The 22,089-nt window shown below is 50.1% G+C and overlaps 1 protein-coding gene across 9 annotated transcripts in view; it reads right to left on the reverse strand.

Moving 5' to 3' along the window:
- Positions 1–6,297: 6,297 nt before the first annotated feature.
- COG2 (component of oligomeric golgi complex 2) overlaps positions 6,298–22,089 on the reverse strand; it is a 53,323-nt gene continuing 37,531 nt past the window's right edge. For all 9 annotated transcript variants that reach the window (XM_032841123.1, XM_032841120.1, XM_032841119.1 and 6 more), the window contains 8 exons: positions 16,322–16,383; positions 14,572–14,723; positions 12,747–12,944; positions 11,771–11,843; positions 11,336–11,478; positions 9,656–9,795; positions 8,029–8,212; positions 6,298–6,516 (listed from right to left, as the gene is read on the reverse strand). In XM_032841123.1, coding sequence (XP_032697014.1) covers positions 6,415–6,516; positions 8,029–8,212; positions 9,656–9,795; positions 11,336–11,478; positions 11,771–11,843; positions 12,747–12,944; positions 14,572–14,723; positions 16,322–16,383 — 1,054 coding nt within the window. In that variant the 3' untranslated portion in view covers positions 6,298–6,414. The remainder of the gene's footprint in view (positions 6,517–8,028; positions 8,213–9,655; positions 9,796–11,335; positions 11,479–11,770; positions 11,844–12,746; positions 12,945–14,571; positions 14,724–16,321; positions 16,384–22,089) is intronic.

The raw sequence follows: 22,089 nt of genomic DNA on the forward strand, positions 1-22,089 counted from the left end.
TCCCCCTCCCAGCACAAGCTTCAAGAAGGGCCGGGGCCACAGCCAGCAGCACCGGCTCCCGGATTCCCGCTCTCAGGGGGGAGGACGCATCTTCAGTCGGAACTAACCCTGACGGCTTCTCCCGTGGTTCCTGAAGCGACTGTGGACAGACAGCGGTCTAGACGGGTGCGTGGGCTACAGGTGCATCTCGTCCCTGCAACGACACACCGGTGCCGGCAGGGAGCCCGAGCCACCGTCGCTTCCATCAATCTGTCTCGTGAACCGTGGTCTCGAGGCCGCTCTCGGAGACTCAAGTGGTCACACTGCAGTCAGAGGAAGGGGACGTCGGTGTTCTTCCCCGTATTTTAGAAAGCAGCTGGCAGCGGATGAGCGCGTTTCTCCCGCTGCTGGGGCTGCTGGGGCTGGGGGCGGTTGCTAGGAGTACGGTGTTGCCAACCCACCCACAGCTGCTTTTGTCCTCCAGCTCTTTTATAAATGGGCAGTGGGTCACCACACGTTCCCAGGATGCAAAATACCAACATTCTGCAGATTGCTTCACACGCAGGTATCACTTCTGGGGGTCTGTTTCTCTTACACCATTCTTCACTCAGTTCTAAGTCTTCCTGGGGGTGCCAAGCGCCCCTCCCGTAGACACGGGCATGATTCCGCAGCTCCGATCCCCTCCAGCCTGGGCACGGGTGGGGCCGGCAGGGACGGTGGCCCAGGTTGCTTCCCTGCCCACCGAGGAAGCGCCTCAGAGCCCAAATCTTTATGACTTTTGTTTGTTATTCATTTGGCAGCAAACCCCAACCTGAACAGACACGAGGCTGCTTAAGATCCTTGCGTGATAGAAGTTTATGGAAGTGTGACGGGCCCTCAATTTGCTGCAGGAAGATCCGTGTTGGATGAGCAGATGCGTTCCATGTGGCCCCATGGTACCCGAGATGGAAATCACGTTACCTTTCCAAACCGAAAAATCCGGATCTCTGAAACGTGTACTGAAGGCTTTGGGCTTTAGATAGATGGTGGATTTGAAGATCATCCCATGTGATCTTTTTTTTCCAATAGGATTTATGTTTTAGAGCAGTTTTAGGCTCACAGCAAAACTGAAGAGAAACTACAGAGTTCTCTATACTAATAGGTGAGATTTTGGGTGTCCTAAAAAACCCTCTGTGCTCTACCTATTCAGACCCCATACCTCCTGGCACCACTGACCCTTTAACTGCCTCCCTAGGGAGACATTCTCTTCCAGAAGGTCGTGTAGCTAGAATTCTACAGTGTGCAGTCTTTCCAGATCGCCTTCTCTTAGCAATATGCGTTTAAGATGCCTCCATATCTTTTCATGGCTTGATGGCTCGTTTCTTTTTAGCACCAATGACATTCCACTGCCTGGATGGGCCAGCCTTTGATTTATCCATCCCCATACTGAAGGACAACTTGGTTGTTTCCAGTATTTTTTGGAAATTATGAATAAAAGCTGATATAAACATCCGTGTGCAGGTTTTTGTGTGGTCACCATTTTGCTGTGATCTTTTCTTTTTAAAGATTTTATTTATTTATTTGACAGAGAGAGATCACAAGTAGGCAGAGAGAGAGAGGGAGAAGCAGGCTCCCTGCTGAGCAGAGGGCCAGATGCAGAGCTCGATCCCAGGACCCTGAGATCATGACCTGAGCCGAAGGCAGAGGCCTCCGAGGTGCCCAGGCGCCCATGATTTTTTTTTTTTTTTCAAGATTTTACTTATTGGGGCGCCTGGGTGGCTCAGTTGGTTGAGTCATGATCCTGGAGTCCCAAGATCGAGTCCGGCATCAGGCTCCCAGCTCCATGGGGAGTCTGCTTCTCCCTCTGACCTTCTCCCTTCTCATGCTCTCTCTCAAATAAATAAATTTTAAAAAGAACTTTAAAAAAATATATATATTTTATTTATTTATTTGAGAGAGACCAAGAGAGCACCAGCAGTGGGGAGGGGTGGAGAGGGACAAACAGACCCTGCACAAATCAGGGAGTCTGATGCGGATCTCGATTACAGGACCCTGAGGTCATGACCTGAGCCGAAGGCAGACACTTCACCAATGAGCCACCCAGGCGCCCCCGTCATGTGATTTCTTAAAGCTGCAGACTGAGTAGACGTTCAGGGTGCCTCAGGGAGACCCTCAAACACCGTGTGTTTTGAATGTCAGTGACTCCATCACTTCAAGGGAGTGGGGGTCCCGTAGCCCACCTCCCTGCCTGCAAGTTACTGCACACTTCTGTTGAGTTACCCGGAAAGTTATCCTCTGAGGCCTGTTTGTAAGCTCCGTTAAGCGGGTAGAGACCAGCCTGCGGTTTAGGCTAATTTGGTGCCACCCCTGAAGCCATATGCCTCTAAGGACCCTCCTCATGGCCCCTGTGAGAAACCTTCCATTCCGGGAACACACACTGTTCCCAGGCCCCCCGAGCTCAAGGATTGTTCTACCTGCTCCCTTCCTCGCCTTCGTGGCTTCCTGCCCACACCTGTCCACACGGCTAGTCAGCACCCAGCTATACGAGAGCCGCCCTCCTTCCTCTCCACACTCTACCCCCAAGTTCTGGCCTCCCAAGCACCCCCAACTCCAAACTCTCTCAAACCAGAGTCGCCAGGCTCTGGGTCCTCCTGTGCTGGGGCCTGGCCGCCATCCATACCGGGCTCAGTTTCCCTTCTCTCTGAGATCTCGGACACTGCTGTTGCCCGGTGTCCACACTGCACGTTTCTGACCTTGGCCTTGTTCAGCTGTTCAAGGCGGGAGAGTGACTCAGGTCATGGTTACTGCATCACGCTGGAGTCCTGCACAGCCGGAACCCGCCTCGAAGATTAAGAGTGCGTTTTGGCCCCGCATCAGAGAGAGAACCCCAGTGTTCTGAGGTGCAGCGTGAATGTGAGAATGAGGCTGAGCGGGGAGCACAGAGGCACACTGGCAGCCGCGGGAAGGGAGCACGGGGCCTGCCCCGCTGCCGTGCGACACGACACCCGGAGGCCGGTCAAGGGGGGTGGGCAGTGCCGGGAACGTGCACAGGTCAGTGCCGGCGTCCCCTTCAGAGCAGCTGACCCTGAGGCAGGAGGAGGAGACGGACAGAGAGAGGCCGGCTTTCTCCCATGGCGGGGAGCCTCCAGGGGGGCTGCGTGGAGGCGGAGGAGGAGGGGTCTCTCCTGTGGGTCGGGGTGCCAGCACCGAGAAGATCAATGGTGCCTTCCGAGAAGAATCACCCCCCCCCCCCCCAAGACCCGGCTTCAGAATCTACCACTCGTTCGACGTCTGCATTCCGTCACCGGCCTGAGTCCTGGAACATGAACTTGAGCGGGAAGGTCTCGGCGATCTCCGTGGCAAGTCACATCTGTGTGTCACCGTGCGGCCGGTAGGGCAAGGCCAAGCACCCGAAGTCCTGCGGCCCTGGCTGCCCTGCTTTAGCCCACCTGGAGAGGCCTGAGGACCCTGGGGCAGCCTTTCCCGCACGCGCTTGGTGGCTGGGCCACTTGGTTGCTGGCAGTGACTCCCTACAGACGTCCAGGATGCTGCAGAATCACCAGTACAGACGCCCACGAGGAGCGCGGGCGCGAGTCTGAAGCGGCTCCAGGATCAGCGTCCGTCTCTCGGTCCTCCTGGACACACAGCCAGACCAGTTTCCAGTCTTCACGGGCTGAGCTCCGGCCACGGGAGTGTGCTGGGCTCTCCCACACGGGGCCACCCCCACCACCCCACGGTGTGGCCCTCCATGTGCTTTTCCTTTCCCATTTGGCTGCCGCCAAGGGGGAGACCACATGGTGGCCCCAGAAGGTCTGCCCACATCCGAAGCCCTGGAACCTGGGCCTGGTGCCCGGTGACCTCACTCGGCAAAGAGGCCTTTGCAAACACGATTCAGCTCGGGAGCTCGTGACGAGATCTTCCCAGATTAAGCACGTGGATCCTCAATGCAAGGACAGCGTTCTCCTAAGGGAGGAAGGGCAGGCGGCCCCGGGAAGAGGGAGGCAGAGACTGAGTAGTGCTAATGCGAGGGAGGTGGGAGAGGCAAAGAGGACTGTGTCTGACCAGCCCTCGGGGTGCAGGGCCCTGCTGACGCCCACATTCGGACCTCTGCCTTCAGAACTCTGAGAGAACAGAATTCTGTCGTTTTAAGCCACCATATTTGCGGTAATTTGTTAAAACAGCCACAGGGAACCAACACAGGAAGTCACCCTCGGGGAACGTGGAAGCCACAGGAAGGAGATGGCGGCTGGGAGGCAGCCGGGGTCCCTGAACGATGGCGGGGAGCGCCCCACCAACTCGCGCACAGCCTCCAGGCACCACATCACCCAGGCCAGAGAGATGTCCTTGTGCTGAGATGGCTGTTTGGCTCCTATGTCTTAGGGTAAAAACTCATTCTAGTTTTTCCTATAAAAAATGCATTGGTTCGTCCTTAACCTTTGCTCAATTATGATTCTTCAAGGCAAAGCGAACTAACAGAACACACATTGACACAGACGTTCTGGGGAAGCCAGGGGTAAGCATTCTAGAACTTTCTACTTTTCACTAAAGACTGTTTCTTCAGCCTAGAGACCAGCCTCAGGACCCCAAGCGTGTAGCTACGCCAAAATGAGCCCGGAACGTGTTGTTACCGGACCTAGGCCAAGCCTGGGCCCCAGTCCTGCAGCGGCAGCTTCTCTGTTCCGACGCTCCTATTAAGGAGGGAGAATTACCTAGTGGGGAAGCCTGGACCCTGGGACTAGCTTGGTTGGATCGAAATTCCACTTGTTAGTTATCCTAACTCCTTGTTTTCTGTTTCCTCATCTGCATACAGGGACAGTGGGGGGTTGGAAGGGCTAAATACATTGGATCCCTCTCAACCCTGTTTTGAGACAAACGAGAAAGGCAAGGCAGCCAGGCCGAGGAGACACACCGAGGCTAGCATTGACCAGTGCTGGGGTGGTGACAGGCGCTCAGCCACGTGGCGACTGAGCAGACCGTGGGAAGGTGGGCAGATCCGCGCAGCTGCTGGCGCTGGGTCTCGGCTCCCAGAGGGCCCTGCCGGGGGTGGCGGGAGGCTGGCGTTACCCACGAGGGCCCAAGTTTACACGCAGAGGCAAGTGCTGGTCCGGCCACTGTGGTGGCTCACACAGGTCCTGTGGGGCTGCAGGCTCGCCTGCTGGCACGGGGTGGCAGGGCTGGATCTCCCTTGGCTCCCGCAAATCCTGGGCCGGGGGTGTGTGCAGCTTTGAGAAAACACGACTTTTGTAGGCCCCCTTTACAGAACTTGGGGTCTGGGGGCAGCAAGAGACAACCGCGGGTGCGGGCTTATCTCCACTGGCTCCAGGTCAGCCTCACTCGCTCTCACTTCCTGTCCCCTCCAGCGCGCCTTCCTGACCACCTCCCGCGGCCTACAGGCCCAGCACCTGCAGAGGCAACAGCCCGCGTAGACGGCTGAGCCGGCTCCCGAGGTCATGCGAGCGCCCACCCTGACGCTGAGTCCCTTCTGCTCTCACCACCGGGCTGCGGCCCACTGGACCCCGGTCCCATCAGGTGAGAGCCTGCTCCAACCCGGGCAGGGCACGCAGGGCTGCGGCCAGCGCTCTCCAGGCCCTGAGGGCGGGAGCCGCAGGGCCGCCCGGGAGCTCCTGCCGCCCCTGCCGCCCCTACTGGGGTTCCACTCGTGCCCCCGTCTGCAGCTCGGCCTCATCACGGTGCTGAAAACAAACAGCAGAGTAACTGCTGCTGGCTCCCAGCCCTGCTTTCTTCAAGGCCTCTTAGCCTCTTCCTTTCTCGGCCGGAATGGACCTTTGAACCAAGGAGACTCTGAGGTGCGACGAAACGCACGCTGGAGGGAGGAGGGCGGCCCCTCCGTGGGTGGGTCGGCGGCGGCCCACCTCGCGCTCCTCCCTCTTCCCCACGCCCTGCAGCCTCTCCCTCCCGACCGGGAGCGCCACCTCACCGGCTCACCCGCAACCGGAAACCACGTGCGCTTCAGCAGACACATCTTTTATTCAGGAAACACGTCTTTCCTCCTGCTTCGCACGCGGCAGACGGAGTGCGGCTTCCCGCCTCCCTCAGAGCGTCCTCTGCGCGCGGCCCCCTGTAGGCGGGCGCTCCCCGCGGCGGGGCCGGGGCCAACTTTCCGCAGCCGCGCGGCTCTGCGTACTCAAGTCCCGTTTTAGAAATCGGCTCTTCCACGCTAAGATTTACAATAAAAATAAAATAATTTGCTCTGTAAACTATAGTAGAAAGTTTCAAGTGTCTTAAAAACGATCTTCCATACAACGGAAAAAGGCTTCTGTGTTCTGCTCTGGGTGACAGGACACCTGATGTGCGGAGAGCAGTGGCGTTGGGGTGTGCCTGGAGACACGGTGCACCACTTCTGGGCCACGGAGACTTGGGGAGGGGACAGAGCCGCTTTCCTCCCCTCGGGCTCCATGGCCTGCTCTCCCCTCCCCGTGGGCTCTTCCAAAATGCTCACGGCTGTTCTGCCGTTGCCTGGTCCTTGGCGGCAGCAACCAGCTCGGCCAGAGCGGGGAAGCTCTTTATGTCCTTTGTCGCCAGGCCCATCTTTTGAATCTGCAAAGGCCAGGAGAGCGAATGAAGGCCCCTCAGCCTGAATGCGAACAAAAGCCCCTTATGAAAGGACACACAGAACAGCTACCCCCCCAGGAACCCAGAAAAAGGGCGCTCCCCAGTGACTGCCGGAGTGTTTCTCCCTCACAGCAAAGGGCTGACTCATCGTCAAGCCTCACTTTTTGGGGCCGAACGCCTGGCATTCTCAGAAGCCAGCATGTTCATTTATCTTAGTCCGTCACACCGGGCTCTTACCAGCCTGAGAGCCTCTTTTGTGGACCGCGAAAGAAAATTCACACAAAAAGAATAATAAAGTGAACTATTTCTTAGGTGGAGAGTTCTCAGAAAAGCATTGGCCTGGGCTCATTTCTTCACACACCACCACCAACCTCTCCTCAGAATCTGATGAATTGCAGATGCCGTGGCGGGGCGAACGCCGTGGACTACCAGGGCAACCGAGTCATGGCACACTGTGTTCCCTCTCTTGTGAACGGCAGCTAGAAACACCACGCGCACACACGCACAGGAAAATCTGGAAAAATCTGCACCAAGTATGCAGAATCTGCCGGCATGCCGCTGCTCCTCTGGGGACCAGGACCAAGGACTCCCATTTCCTTTTGTCCCCCTGCTGCTAGCCCCCCAGCCCTCCTTCTTTCTTTGGCTTCTTTGTTCTTCGCATTGCTGTGACACATTGTCTTACTTGTAAAAAGACTCTAAGTTTCTCTTGTGAAATAAAAAAACAGGGCAATGGACTTCTGCCAGAATAGACCTATTTCTAAATTCACCTCAAAGCAGCAAAATTAGGCTCTGCAGGAGTCCTCAATGAGCTAGAAAGCCAAGCATCTCCCGACGGAGATTTCAGGATCTCACCTCTTTTCCTCCAGCACAAGACCTTCCCAGAGGACCTGTGCCATTCCACGAGCCTAAACGGTTTAGAAAGCCAGCTTCTCGAGGATGAGAAGTTTCTCGATCCTTGAGCAAGTCACCTCAGTGTGAACAGAGGCCTTGCACAGAACCTGGATCTCCCTCCTCAGAGACATTAGGTACAGTAATGCTCATCCACCCGCTGGGACCCTAAAGCCTGGGTTCAATGAAAACAGAGAACTCAGCCAGGGACGCAAAGAGGTCAGGCTTAGGCGATTCCTCAAGGGCCACACTGAGAAATCCACGGGCTAATGGTTTTCTCATTATTCTAACAACCTGACTGCGTCTTGGGCACTTTCCAGAAGGCGGACAAATAGGACACCATCTCTGTCTGTAAGCTCACACTCACACTCATACACTCACACTCACAAGCGCTCGAGCCGAACAGAGGTGGTGGGACTGCAACCGTCAATTTTCAGTATCTGGTGCGCATCCTTTTCCTTCAAGTATTTTGGGGCCCTGACCTACTCTTCCAGCCCCAGAGGTGGACACCCCCTCCCACCCCGGCAGACCATGTGGGCTCAGGCAAGCCCCCAAGAGACCGAGGGGCCCTCATCAGAGGCATCATGCTGATGACAGCTCGAACCTTACCTGCTCTCCCAGGTACTCCACATCCAAGGCCAACTGCAGCCGGATTTTGTCATCGTCACTCATGCCGCCGCCACTGGGACCGACGGGGTTGGCGGGAGTGCTTTTCCTGGCTTGTTTCAGCCTTTTCAGGCTCTCCTCCATTTTCCTCACCGAGCTCAGGACGTCTGACACAGTTTCGTAATACCTGGAGCACAGGACACACTCACTGGTGAGGCCGAGGTGCTCGTGTGCCTCCCCAGACAGGGGAACTGGCTTTGTGGGCCAAAACAAGAGATTTTTAGGATTAAAAATTCATTTCCAATTTTAAAAAAATCTGCCATGGTAGATTTATCGATGTTTCTTAAGACTGAAAAAAAAAGTTTGTTTTTTTTTTTTTTTAAAGATGTTATTTATTTGAAAGAGCGAGAGAGAGTGCACAAAGTGGGAGGCGCAGAGCGAGGGGGAGAAGCAGGCTCCTTGCTCAGCGGGGGGCCTGATGCAGGGCTTGAGCCTGGGGGATCATGACCTGAGCCAAAGGCAAATGCTTAACTGAGCCACCCAGGTGCCCCTAACAGGCGGGCCTTGACTCTCTAACACTGCATTCCCTCAGAACTGAAGAAATATGTACGTGGACTTGTGTACAATTTTACCCCCGAACTCTAAGAGGAAACTGTGGGCCAAATGGTCTTTCCTACTTGAAGCGTGAGTAGCTAGAGTTCATTCCCCAAGTGCAAGTAACAGATTCATTTACAGTCAGTTCTCGGAACAGATCATCTTTTAAAGAATGGAAGCATTTCAAATTTTTAAATAAAACGAACTACCTTCACAATAGTCTCAATATAATTTGCAAATTATAAATGAGTTGCTTTTTAAAACTTTGTTTACAAGCTGGTTACTTGGCACTTGGAATGTATTTGCCCACAAAAGCAATATTGTAACTCACTGTTATGTCCTAAATTAACCCACAGATTTCACTTAATTCAGATGAGACTGAAATAAATCAAGTATTAGTGCAAAATAATTAAACAAAACTGAATTAATATTCTTTTGACATAAGTCAAGGCTGGCATCGGGGGAGGAGCTGATTAAGGGAGAAATGAGGAGACATTCAACCACAGGGATGCTAAAGACCTCCCTGTATTTTCAAGGACTGCAGGGTTTGAGACATGGAGCATTTCTCCGTTGTAATGATAGTTCCGAATGTCTGTTTTCTCGTCTAGACTGCAGCGGCCTCGCGGGTAGGAGCCTTGGATTATGCAGCGTGATCAGAGCCATTTCAGACACAGCTGAGGAGAGAGAGGATCTTGAAAGGAAAAGTAAGCCTGGACTTGCACAAAGAGGCCCGCATGAGTTGCATCACAGACACGAAGTCCCGGGCGTGCCCAAGGAGGTGCAGGGCCGGTGTGAGCCCCAGGGAGGCCGGGAAGCAGGCGGCCCGACACGCTCTGGGTGCAAGGCGAGTGGCACGAGCGCGGCTGAGCCATCAACACAGACGGAAGGACTGAGCACCCGCACCTGGCTCGTCCAGGCACCTGCTGACTGGATGGACTCCCCACCTTGTCCACATGCAACCTGCCAGGGCCTCCGCGGTCTCTGACTCAGGGCTTTTCTAAGAAAGTCTGGAATCGCCTACTCCTCGGGTACTTACTTATGAGTGCTCTCAGAAAGGGCTCCTTCCAGCCACTGCCGGATTATTGCCTGTTTGAGCTTATCCTTGTGCCCGCTCTGAAGCTGGTGAAAGGGCTTCAGAGCACTGTCCATGTACGAGGAGGCTGCTGTTGGCACCTCCTGGAATAACGACGGTGGGGGATACAAAAGTACACGGGAAAAAAAAAAGAGAGAGCAAGTTACTCAAACTTCACGGAGGTGCTATTGACCTACCAGTTTTGAGACAGGTACAAAGTCCCTCCCTCCCCAGAAGGCACACCAGTGTTGTCTACAGAAAGACACCTGGAGAACAGAGGGGATCTGGTAAAGCAAGGGAAAAGTCACGTTTCCAGCCAGAGACGGAGAGAGAAAGAGAACATGCACCAGGGCGGATGGGGGTGACGGGGCCGTCGGGGGCTGTCTGAGACCATGCATTTCTAACGAGTTCCCACCAGGTGGCGCTAACGCCGCCAATGGGCAGCCGGAGGAGCATGGATCTAGGGTTCGTGATTTGACTTTCCTCAGTTTTAGCTTCTTCAGCTAAAGTGAAGGCCACTGGCATTCACTTTATAGAAGAACAAATGACAGTATCTGACCCACCTGCACCTGGTAAATACATTAACGTCGTACGGAACAGACGGGGAAAGCCGGTAGCTTACTAAAAGGAAATTAATGTATTTGGAACATAAAGTAGGTCTGTCTCCCACTTTGAAGTGAGAGCTTCAAGTCAGACCAGAAAGAGGAAGCCAGGTGAGAAAGTGCTCTCGTTGGAAGTGGCAATCCTAACGCACACCCCAGATTTTAGAAGGAGAAGAACAAGAACCACAAAGGAGATTCGCCTCAGCTCAGTTCAGCCCCTCTCTGCCTCCGGAACATGAGTTGGACAGGAAGGCCAGCATGAACGGGACAGGACCCACGCTCAGCACGCGCAGAGGCTGCCCCAGGGACACTCCAAAATGGCACAGCGTCTTAGGAAATCGTCATAGTTCTTGAAAATAATTTTAGCCTAACATCCAACTCTACAATTGTGAAAAAAGAAATTCGATGGAACATTAAGTGACACGTAGCCAGAGGGAGATGAGAAATGCCTGAAAACAAGAATTCAGGAGGGGAAACTAAGACCACTGGTCCAAAAGAAGTCCCCAAGTCGCCATTCATAAAACGTGACAACAGGAGAATTCGACTTTGAACAACAGTGTGCGTGCACGCTTTTCCATCTCATAAATGCTTTCCATGTTCTTAACACAGCTTTTCAAATCTTATCGAGTTAAGAACCGGAGGAAGCTGATACTTGCTAGGACAGTATGAAGGGAACAAGGTAAATTCAAATTTTTTCAAATATAAGATTCAAAGACCAAAAGAGCACAGGAGTTAAAGATATTTTCTTAAAATGCTTTCTTTTGAAATCTTTATCTTTTCTTTTATCTTTATCTTTTCTTTATCTTTCCTTAAGGCCAAAGGCATCTAGAACTAGTCTGTATAGTCTGAGTCCAATTCCCAAAGCAGCTGACCGTAACCATCCACCTGTGTGGTCCCCCTCCAGCAAATAAAGACTCTTCGGATGAGGCCGATTAGGTCTGTCTTGGGCTGTCCTGGGTCTTGCTCAACCACTCCCTCCCTTGGTGGCTTTCCTGCTCTGTATTTCCCCACCTTGGAATTCTTTTCAGTGAGTGCTGCTAACCTTATTGGTTCTTCGGTAAAGCCTGGGGACTTCCAGGGCACTTTTCAGGTAACTGAAACAAGACTCACTTAAGTCTTGGATGATTCTGTTACTCAAGGCAGGCACACAGGCTGACAGAGACGTCTGGGAGTCCTCCAGGGCTGCTGTAGAGACATAAAGATTAAATGTAACCACTTACTCAGGCCCCGATGTGAATCTTAATTTAGATAGTGTCATGGTATTTAGAGAGTATATGACAGTAAATCAAATCAAATCATTAGAATTAAACAAAGTATCTCATTTAGAGAAGTCAAAATCACAGAACAGAATATAGAAACAACCAAGGATTTACAACGAGAGAAGAAAATGGTAAATATATCCTACAGTGTCTAAAGTTTTATTTTAAATTATTTCTTATTCAAAGATTTGCTGGGTCTAAAGATTCATTTTTTTTACCTGAGATAGAAGAAAAATTCTTAAAGCCAATCATTTCAAGTTTTGGCTTGATTGTTTCCAAGAGTTCTGGAAGCTGAAATAAATATGCACTTTATATATTCAGTTACTTTTTAGAAATCAAAGGAAGAGGCAATTCTATTTGCATCTATAAACTCTAAAATATTGTTAATGAACGATGAAACTAAACTCGGGACTTTCTGTCATTTTCGTCAGAAGAACGGAGAATTCCTAACGCTTTCACAATATAACAGAAGCCAACATCACGTGAAACGGCAGTGCTCGGCTAGCAACAGGCCAGGGACTATGAAAACCATTTCCTATCCTGTGGCTCTCTCCCGTCCCAAAACAAACTTACAATGAAGACCATGTTTTTGCTCAAAACATGTTATTTGTTCGAGCCCCACAACATATTTAAACCGGAGGAAAGCAGATTTATGTACCAGAGCACTCGCACACAAATTCGCCCACAAAGCCCTCTTAATTAATGATAAAGGCCCCCAATATGGGGCCCTATCCAGGGGAAACAGAGGCAGAAGTTTTAACAGTTGAGCACTTTCAAAGTACAGCTGATGATCTAAAGTTACCAGGAAATGATGTGGTCAGGTCAAGTGCGGTAGAGACAATTAAGCCCCAACCTGTTAGCAATCATGCTGCATAGGGTGAGCGGAAAGAACGGGCAGACGGGAGCGGGCTCGCTTGGGGCTCGTGACAGCGCTACGGGAGAGGAAGCGGAGGCCCCAGGTTCACACAGTTTGCGACCAGACTGATGAGCAAGGACGTAGACAGCCCACTGGTGGTGGGGGGAGGGTTTGGAGAGACACCTCGGAGGGCAGATGAACATGTTCTCTCGAGGTGCCCTTGGGCCCCATGATTCTAAGCCCCGTGAGGCCAAATGGCATCAGGTCTTTGCACACACACTGCTTTCTGTGGCCACACTGAAGCAAGCACCTGGGATTCTTCCGGGACAAAGGCCTACCTGCTCCTGAAGCTTGTCGAGGTCTGCGACCACATACACGAGCTGCGCACTGGAAATGGAGACCGTGGGCTTTGTTTCTGAAGGGCCACTTCCTTGGTCTTCACCATTTCCTTGGGTAACTGAAGGGTCTTTGCTACCAGTTACCAAAGGCTTTTTGATATCCTTGGCACTTTCATTAGAGATGGGCCTGAGTAAAAGCTGGAAAACCATTGCAATGATTATTTTTCCACTAGCAACATCTCTGAGCTTTCGTTTTTGTGGGTCAACGACTCACCTAACGTGACAGCTATCTACAAAGTATTACAAGTTCACCAACGGAAGCACAACAAGGAGAAACAAGGTCAAGCGACAAGCCCACATACATTGAATCTTCCTTAAACCTGTGTCTATTTTTGGTGATAAAAAGTAACTGGCAAAAATAAAATAGGTTCCTAAACAGAATGAAAATTAGTTTCTGGAACATCACAATAAAAAAAAAAAAATCACTGACTCTATGGGTAAAATCATTTACCTAGTGTGCTTGGTAAATTTATCATTATAATTAAGGATAAAAAAAACCAAAATCCAAGCCTCATTATGCTTCAAATAGTACAAACAAAAGTGTTACTCGAATCACGTATTGTTACAAGGTAATAAACCAGAGAAAATTACCCTGGAATCAGGAAAAAAATGGAAAAATGAATGTTCAAGGCAAGATAATTTATTAGAGACGTCAGAATTACTGGCTGGTCAGAATGCATGCCGCCGCCGACTCAGACTGAACTAAAGCATCTCATGGCCCCCGTGTCCCCAGAACTGACCACACCGTGCTCTTCAGAAACAGCCTGATGGTCTGCTAAGACCCTTCTGAGCAGAGGAAGGCAAAAGGAGGAAAAAAAAAAAAAAAAAACTGGCTTCCACTGAGCTCCCGGGATCCGCCAGGTACTTCCATCAACAATTTGTTGGTCAACAAATTATCTCTTTACTTCTCACAACCACATATAGAAGCTGTTTTCCCATTTTACAGATGAAGAATTTGGGACTCCAGAGCTAATCTTCCCAAGGCCACGAATCATAAAAGTGGCAGAACTTCGGTTTGGTTCTGATTGAAGCCTGCACTCCTTCCGTTAGAACACTCAGTGACACGGTGACGTGCTCATCTCTGATGCCAACTAGGACTTCCTTCCCACCGAGGAGGCTTCTTTGTGTCATCCTTCTAGAGAGCAAACACACGCTTCCGGCCTCTTTTCAGTGTCATCACACACAATGAACTGGCCACGTGTCTGTCTGTCTCCCGAGACTGTACAGGAGGCAGGGCCTCTCTCAGACCCACATGCTGGTGTGGGGTCTGCCTGCACGCTGAGCTGAACGGACGCTTTATGCACAGAACCTAATAAATCTTCGTGGGCATGTGGCTATTTAATATAGTCAACTACCTGACAAGGAGAAAAGTAAGATATTCTGAAATGAAGGGAAGGTTAATTAATTTCCCTACCTTTTAATCTTGACGACCGTATGATTTTTTTTTTAAACTTCCAAATATGATTAAAACACGTGTATTTTTATTTCTACTCCTTTTCATTAAAATGAGCATCTCTGTTTTAATCTGGGGGCACCTCAAAGATTCTGGCTTGGGGGAGGGAACACAAGCTCGTCAGCGTAGATCTCTCACCAGAGGCCCACAAAGCCAAGGAGCCAAGAGGGAAAGGGAAACACACACTGGCTACGAACTTGAGAAGGGCACCTACTGTCATCCTCCAGATTAACCTCTGGTGACCACAGGGCATTGTGAAACCAGAGTCCCTGACAGCGCTGGTTCTGGAGCAGCGGCGTGGCCAGCCCTCACCTCGCGGACGAAGCCCGAGTACCGAGCCAAGAGCTGCAGCGTGAGCCTCCACAGCCGATGCGTCAGCCCCGGGAGGAACATCTCGGCCGACCAGCACCGCTGCAGGCCGCTCCACGTTCTGTGAGAAGCCAGGAGGCAAAAGGGACTGCCAGCTGGAGAGGAAACAGACACGTCAAGAATCACCGCCAACTCCAGGGTCAACTCGAACATTCTCAACGTGTAACTCAGGAGTGGGGAAAGTGGCCCTACCCATCCACGCTACCCCATCTTTCGTGGCAATGCGCTAATCTTACACAGGTCCCCTTCCCAGGTGCTGGGGAAACGTTAAACACACAGCATTCAGAAATCATCTGTTACGAGGCATTTTATACCACCTCAATAAACACAAGCAGGAGGGGCGGTCCTTGCAAGGGTTTCGACTTTGGTGCCGAGTCTGTCCTGTTGCATTTGTCTGCTTCTCCGTTCCCCTCCCTGAGCCCACTGCTCATGTACAGGAAGTCAGAGACATATGACCCTGTTCGGCAAAAACAGGTGAAGACCGACTTTGAGGCTAAAACCGCATGGTCCAGGCTGACCTGGCCACACAGACACGAGGAGTTTCAGCGGGGCAGCCTAGAGACCCACATGGCTACAGAAGTAGCTGGACGGTGTGTGAGTGGCCGCCGGGAGTGACTACAGGACATGGGATTAGCGAGACCGCTGAGGAAAGCAAGCATGTCCGGAACCCACCAACCACGGTCACCTGCTCACTATCCCGGGATGGGGGCCGGGGCTCTGGAGGCCTGGGGCGGGAACCCCAGTTGTGAATCATTCCCAGGAGGGAAGGGCCATCCTGATGCTTTACATGGGCCTGGGACTAAAGCAGATGTGAGCCAGTTTGCTACACAAAGAGCCGATCACCAGGGGCTAATCCCCTTGCCGTGTTATATTCAGAAACAAAAGTAACGTCTGCTTCCTGTATTCTTAGAGTGTTTTTTACTTGTTTATTTTAGTTTCACTTTAGGGACGCCTGGGTCAGTTAAGTCTGCCTTCAGCTCCGGTCATGATTCTGGGGTCCTGGGATCGAGGCCCGAGTCAGGCTCCTTGCTTAGCAAGAAGCCTGCTTCTCCCTCTGCCTGCCTCTCCCGCTGCTTGTGCTCACTCTCTTTCTCTGACAAATAAATCTTTAAGAAATAAAATCTTAATTCCAGTGTAGTTAACATACAGTGTTGTACTGGTTTCAGGCGTACAATACAGTGACTGAATGATTCTGCACATTCCTGAGTGCTCATCATGGTAAGTGTCCTCTTAATCCCCGTGACCCGTTTCCCCCTCCCCTCTGGTGACCGCCAGTTTGCTGTCCATAGTTAAGAGCCCGTTTCTTGGTTTGTCTCTTTTGTTCCCTTTGCTCACTTGTTTTGTTCCTCACATTCCACAAGTGAAATCAGATGGTGTGTCTTTCTCTGACTCAGTTCACTTAGCATAATGCACTCTAGGTCCCTCATGTCCTTGCACATGACAAGATTTCCTCCTTCTTTACTGCTGAAACAACATCCCATTCTTTTTACCGAGAATGCTCTATAAACCAAAAAAAATTGATTTCTTTAGCCTCTTTAGAAAAAAAGAGAGACTGAGTTATGTTTTTAAGGTCTAACTACGGCATGACAGGACAAGGTGCAAATACCCTCGGAATGGGGAAGTCTAGGTGACTGGCTGAGCTTCCCTCACTCACGGAGCGACATCCTGCCACTGATCACTTTCAGGAAGTTACCTGGGGCGTCCGCCAGCACACCCGTGAGTGCTGCTTCTAAGGATCCTGCGATCTCTCTGAATCTGAGATAAAAACAAGAGCACAGATGAGGGTTAATGCAGCTGCTAGATGCCTCTCCCTGTTCTCCCTCCTTCCCAGGGACCAGCCACTGCCTCCATTGGCTTGTCCCTCGGTCTGATGCTCTTATCAGTGTCCAACAGCCCCAGAATGCCTATTCTCCCAAACGTTTTCTTAACTGAACAAGGAAAACATTTCTCTTGATTCGGGCACGATTAGGTAGGGTTTCTCTGTTATTTGCATCTGACTGGAATCATGACTAACCTGTGCTTTTCAAACTAAAACAAACTTCCCGTTAAGCTGCCATCAAGAAGCCATGCCTGCAAAGTCCCACCTGCCTTGTGAAACCTGCGTTTCCGTCCCCCTCGCGGCCACGAGACTGTGGGTATCCTCAATCCGTCTTGATTTGCACCATCACAGCAGAGTACGTGTCCTCAAACTAAGGAACGGGGAGGCTGTATTCTGTATCTTTGTTTGCAAGCTTGAGAAAAGCCACTGCAGGTAGCCAGGGAGCACAGCGGCTGGTGGCCCATGCTCTGCGCATTTCCATGGAGCCCCTCATGCTCCCTGGTGCCTGCCCTGTTGGCACAGCCAGTGGCATCTGCACCACTGCTTCCGGTCACTTTGCCTGTGTCTCAGCTGGCCCACCATCCATTGAGACCTCCTGTCCCCGATTTCTGTTTTAATAACTGATGAGGGCATGTGTTTAGGACTTTGTGACATGAAAATGTGTATTTTTTAAACTAGGTGCTCAGGTAGCATTCTGTTTCCTGACTACGTAAACTTCCCCCATCATACCCTCCCCAGCACGCTCCTGTCACTTGCCAGTTCCCTTACGGCAATCAATTCTGACACACGCTCAAGATTAATTTACCTAATTGAGCAGTTTGGTTTTTTTAATTATTTTACCTATTTTATTATTTTTTTAATTGTTTTGTTAGTCACCATACAGCATGTCATTAGTTTTTGGTGCAGTGTTCCATGATTCACTGTTTGCATATAACACCCAGTGCTTCATGCAATGCGTTTCCTCCTTAACACCCATCACTGGGCTCACCCATCTCCCCACCTCCCTGAAACCCTCAGTTCCTTTCCCAGAGTCTACAGTCTCTTGTGGTTCATCTCCTCCTGATTCCACACCCCCTTCATTTTTCCCTTCCTTCTCCTAATGTCCTCCGTGTTATTCCTTATGCATCACAAGTAAGTGAAACCATATAATTCACTCTCTCTGCTTGACTTATTTCACTCAGCATAATCTCCTCCAGTACCGTCCATGTTGATACAAAAGTTGGGTATTCATCCTTTCTGATGGAGGGCGTAATACTCCATAGTGTATATAGACCACATCTTCCTTATCCATTCGTCTGGTCAAGAGCATCTTGGCTCTTTCCATAGTTTGGCACCTGTGGCCATTGCTGCTATGAACAATGGGGTACATGTGCCCCTTCTTTTCACATTTGTATCTTTGGGGTAAATACCCAGTAGTGTGACTGCTGGGTTGTAGGGTAGCTCTATTTTTAACTTTTTGAGGAACATCCATGCTGTTTTCCAAAGTGCCCATACCAGCTCATGTTCCCATCAAGTGTTAAGAGGGTTCCCCTTTCTCCACACCCCCTCCAACACTTGTTGTTTCTTGTCTTGTCAATTTTTGCCAGTCTAACTCGTGTAAGGTGGTAGTGGTTTTGATTTGAATTTCCCTGATGGCTAACAATGAACATTTCCTCATGTGTTCTTCATGTGTCTGTAGCCATTTATATGTTTTCTCTAGAGAAGTGTCTGTTCATGTCTTCTGCCCATTTTTTTACTTGATTACTTGTTTTTAGAGTAGAAGTTCTTTATAAATCTTGGGTATCAGCCCTTTATCTGCAGTGTCATTTGTGAATATCTTCTCCCATTCCGTGGGTTGCCTCTTTGTTTTGTTGACTATTTCCTTTGCTGTGCAGAAGCTTTTTATCTTGATGAAGTCCCAAAAGTTCATGTTCCCTTTTGTTTCCCTTGCCTTTGGAGACGTGTCTTGAATAAACATTGTTAAAATTAAAATGTCTATGCTGACCAGAGCAATCTATACTTTAAATGCCATCCCAGTCAAAATAGCAATGGTATTTTTCAAAGTGATGGAACAAACAATCTTAAAATTGTATGGAACCAGAAAAGGCCAAGGAAATGTTAAGAAAGAACAACAAAGCTGGGGGCATCATGTTGCCTGATTTCAAGGTTTATTACAAAGCTGTGATCACCAAGACAGCATGGTACTGGCACAAAAAGAGACACACAGATCAATGGAACAGAATAGAGAGTCCAAATACAGACCCTCAACTCTACGGTCAACTAATCTTCAACAAAGCAGGAAAAAATAGCCAATGGAAAAAAAGAGAGTCTCTTCAGTAAGTGGTGCTGGGAAAACTGGACAGCTATAAACAGAAGAATGACACTTGACCTTTCTCTTACACCGTACATACAGATAAACTCGAAATGGATAAAAGACCTCAACTGTGAGACAGGAATCCATCAGAATGCTAGAGGAGAACATGGGCAGTAACCTCTTCGACATGGGCCACAGCAACTTCTTTTAAGACACGTCTCCAAAGGCAGTTTGTTTTTTTACAGTACATATGTGCTCTTTAAAAGCAGTCCAGGGACGGAGCTGAAGGAAACGGTCTGAAGGGTGAAAAGAACCAACTGTGAGAACCAACTGATGCGAGGCTGTGCACATCAGAGAGCAGCGGCTGTGCCGTCCACCAACACGGCCCGGAGCGCAAGACCCCAAGGCCACCCTGCACTGCTAGGACCCCCCTGGTTACCACAGTTTCCTAGAGGCTAAGCGGAAGGAACCTTCGCACCTACTGCCCAGGGAAGCCTGTGGAAGGCTTGTCTCCCTGAGCTGCAGACAAGAGGCATGGGGGAAAACAAGTGACAAGCAGAAAGGCGGGGTTAGAGAAGGGAGCCGAGGAGATGAGCCCAAGAACAGAGCAATAGCGGGTGGTATGACCCTGCACCCGGGGAAGAGAGAGGGGAAGGGGAGCTCTGCAGCGGGGAGAGCATACTGGCCCCAGGTCTCAGCCTCAGGTGCCTCACATCACTTTTTACAAAATCTATACAAAATTCAGAGTAAGCTCTGACAGGGAAAAGGCCTGAGAGGTGACCCAGCACGGCATACAGCTGGGGAAACCCGGAGCGAGCTACATGGCCCCGAGTAAGGAAACGGTTAGGTGACGTGTGGCACATTCATTCTAGAATGTGGTATGGGAAGAGGTCAGCTTGAAGGTACACAGCAGTTAGAGCAAATATAACTTACCAGTAAGGAAGACAGAGGACACAAAATTATGCAGACATTTATGCTAACGACAAGAACGCACACGTGAGAAGTTACCAGAGCCAAAAGCAGCAGGACCCCTGGTACCTTGCTGCCTTCACACGGCCCTTTGCCGTGAGACACGTGGGAAGAGCCGTGAAAGCACACCTGCCCGTGTCACTTGACAGAGCTGTGCCTCCCCAGCCCGGGACCTAGCACCAGCCCCTCGCTCAGCTTTGCTGGGCAGCCGACTTCCAGGACGGAAGCGACAGGTTATCGTTCTTTATGCAAAACAGCAGCAAGTGAGAGGCGCCTCTGGTGAAGCTTGAGAAGCGTGCTGTCGTTGGCATGTGGATGTGTGATGCCATTCTGCTCTTGTCAAGGGTACTTGTAGTGAGGGCAAATCCCAAATAAAATGTTTCTCAATTCTTAAATCTGGGTTTGGGGAAGGTCTCCGGACACATTCCTCCAGGCAGGCTTCAGGTCTGCGAGCTTCCGAACGTGCTCGCACAGAATCGGCGCGGCAGCGAGACACCCCCTCTGCTTGGCAGGATCAGAACTGTCAGAGGCCGCGTCTCTACACACCTCTACCTCATGTACACGCACACTTGGGGCAAAGGGAGAGTGCGTTGATGCTGCAGACACTCCACATCATTAACGAGGAGACCTACTACGTTCAGCATGTACCGAATAAAGCATATACCATGAACGTTCTGGGAGTATGTAAGGTTCTAGAAAGATTTCAATTAAAAAGACCTACAACTTAGCCTTTGGCTTTGAAGGGACTAACACCAGTTTCTAGGTAGCCACTGGCTTGTGACAATTTGACACGGTTTCGGTCCTACCTGCATTTACTTTTCTTCCTATGAGAAACTAAGTCCTAAGGCTACTTTGCAACATGCCTGTAAGAACATGGGAAATGCAGACCCAGCAGGGTATCAGGAACAGTGTGCTCCAGAAAGTGCTAGCTCGGAGTGCTCCCTTTTCTCCTAAGAGGATGGGGATGCAGGCCTATGGTCAGACCAGGAGTGTAAACCTGTTCCCAAGAGTGCAATATGAGTATTTCTCCCTATAAATATGTCAACGCGTACCACCCCACTGGCTTTTGGCTTCCTTCAGGTGACCCTGAAATGAATCAGATAACAATACAACTCTGACCCTAGTAATGTTTGGGGAACTTTCTGTCATTCCCCCAGAGTAAACAATTCGACACCTGGTAAAAATCAACAGGACAGTCCTACAAAGGATTACTTGAATTTATTTTTAAAATGGAAAAACAAATGTATTGAATACAAGTTCCACACTTCGTAACTCAAACGTCATTTTTAAGAATTTCACAAATTTTGAGAGAGATTACAAAGAAAAGTTAACCAATTCCTTTGAATGCTTAATTTTAAAGATCTGGCGAAGGTACAAAATCTTTCAGGGAACTGGCTGACTCTCGACCTAGTTTAAGGCTCACCTGCCAGCCCTGAGAACCAACTGAAGCGAGGCTGTGCTGTCGCTGGGGGCTCCGCCCGGTCCACCCCAAGCTCGGGCTGAAAACAGCCCGCTGGAGCTCCAGGAGGGTGGGTCCAGGAGGTGGGGGGACAGTACGAGATCTCCAAGCACGGGATCATGGGATCTGGGGGAACAACTGGAAATAAGAGTTTGGAGGCAGCAGCCAGGACGTGATGTGATAGTACCGGGCTCTAAAGCTATCTAACTCACCACCGACTACGGAAGAAATGGTTAAATGCAGACATCTCTTCTCTACTGTAGCCTTATACTGTGACATAATGCTCCACTATTTTAAATTCTGCTCCTGAATCAAAAGGGTTTCTTACCCTGGCTTGATCTTGATTATCCCGTAACAACTACTTCCAGTGTGGTCCATGAATACCTTAGATGAACAAATCCTTAATTTCCTTCTCAGAGACAAGCTACGTGGTGATGGGACCTTGGCAAATTAAGCATAAAATTTGGAGTAGTATGAGAAGGGCATCTCCCTAATGTTCTGATAACCGTGATTTCATTATCAGAAGATGATTACATACATTTGCAATCATGGCAAGCAATTATAATCAAGGTACCTAATCCGTAATATATTTCCCTGTGACTTTCCCTCAGAACTCTAGGGAAAAGGACTGCATCGTAATGAAAGTACTCAGCGATGAAAACAAAAAGCCTATGACCCTCTACAGACCGTTCTATCTGAAACACTCTAGTTAATGTCATTCTATGAAGGAACTTACCATGACCTCAATCAAGAGACTCTGCGAAAATGCCTGATCTCATCGATTTTTCTAGCAGAACACACATTGCTAAGAGTTTATCCTAAATTTCCCCAATAGTTTATAGAAGCACTTATTTACATACGAGTCATCATCATGACATCTGTTAGAAGCATCACCATTTTCCAGAACAGAGAGAACAAATG

This window comes from Lontra canadensis, unplaced genomic scaffold (assembly GCF_010015895.1).
Source record: "Lontra canadensis isolate GAN:19392208 unplaced genomic scaffold, GSC_riverotter_1.0 scaffold120, whole genome shotgun sequence".
Lineage (NCBI taxonomy): Eukaryota > Metazoa > Chordata > Mammalia > Carnivora > Mustelidae > Lontra > Lontra canadensis.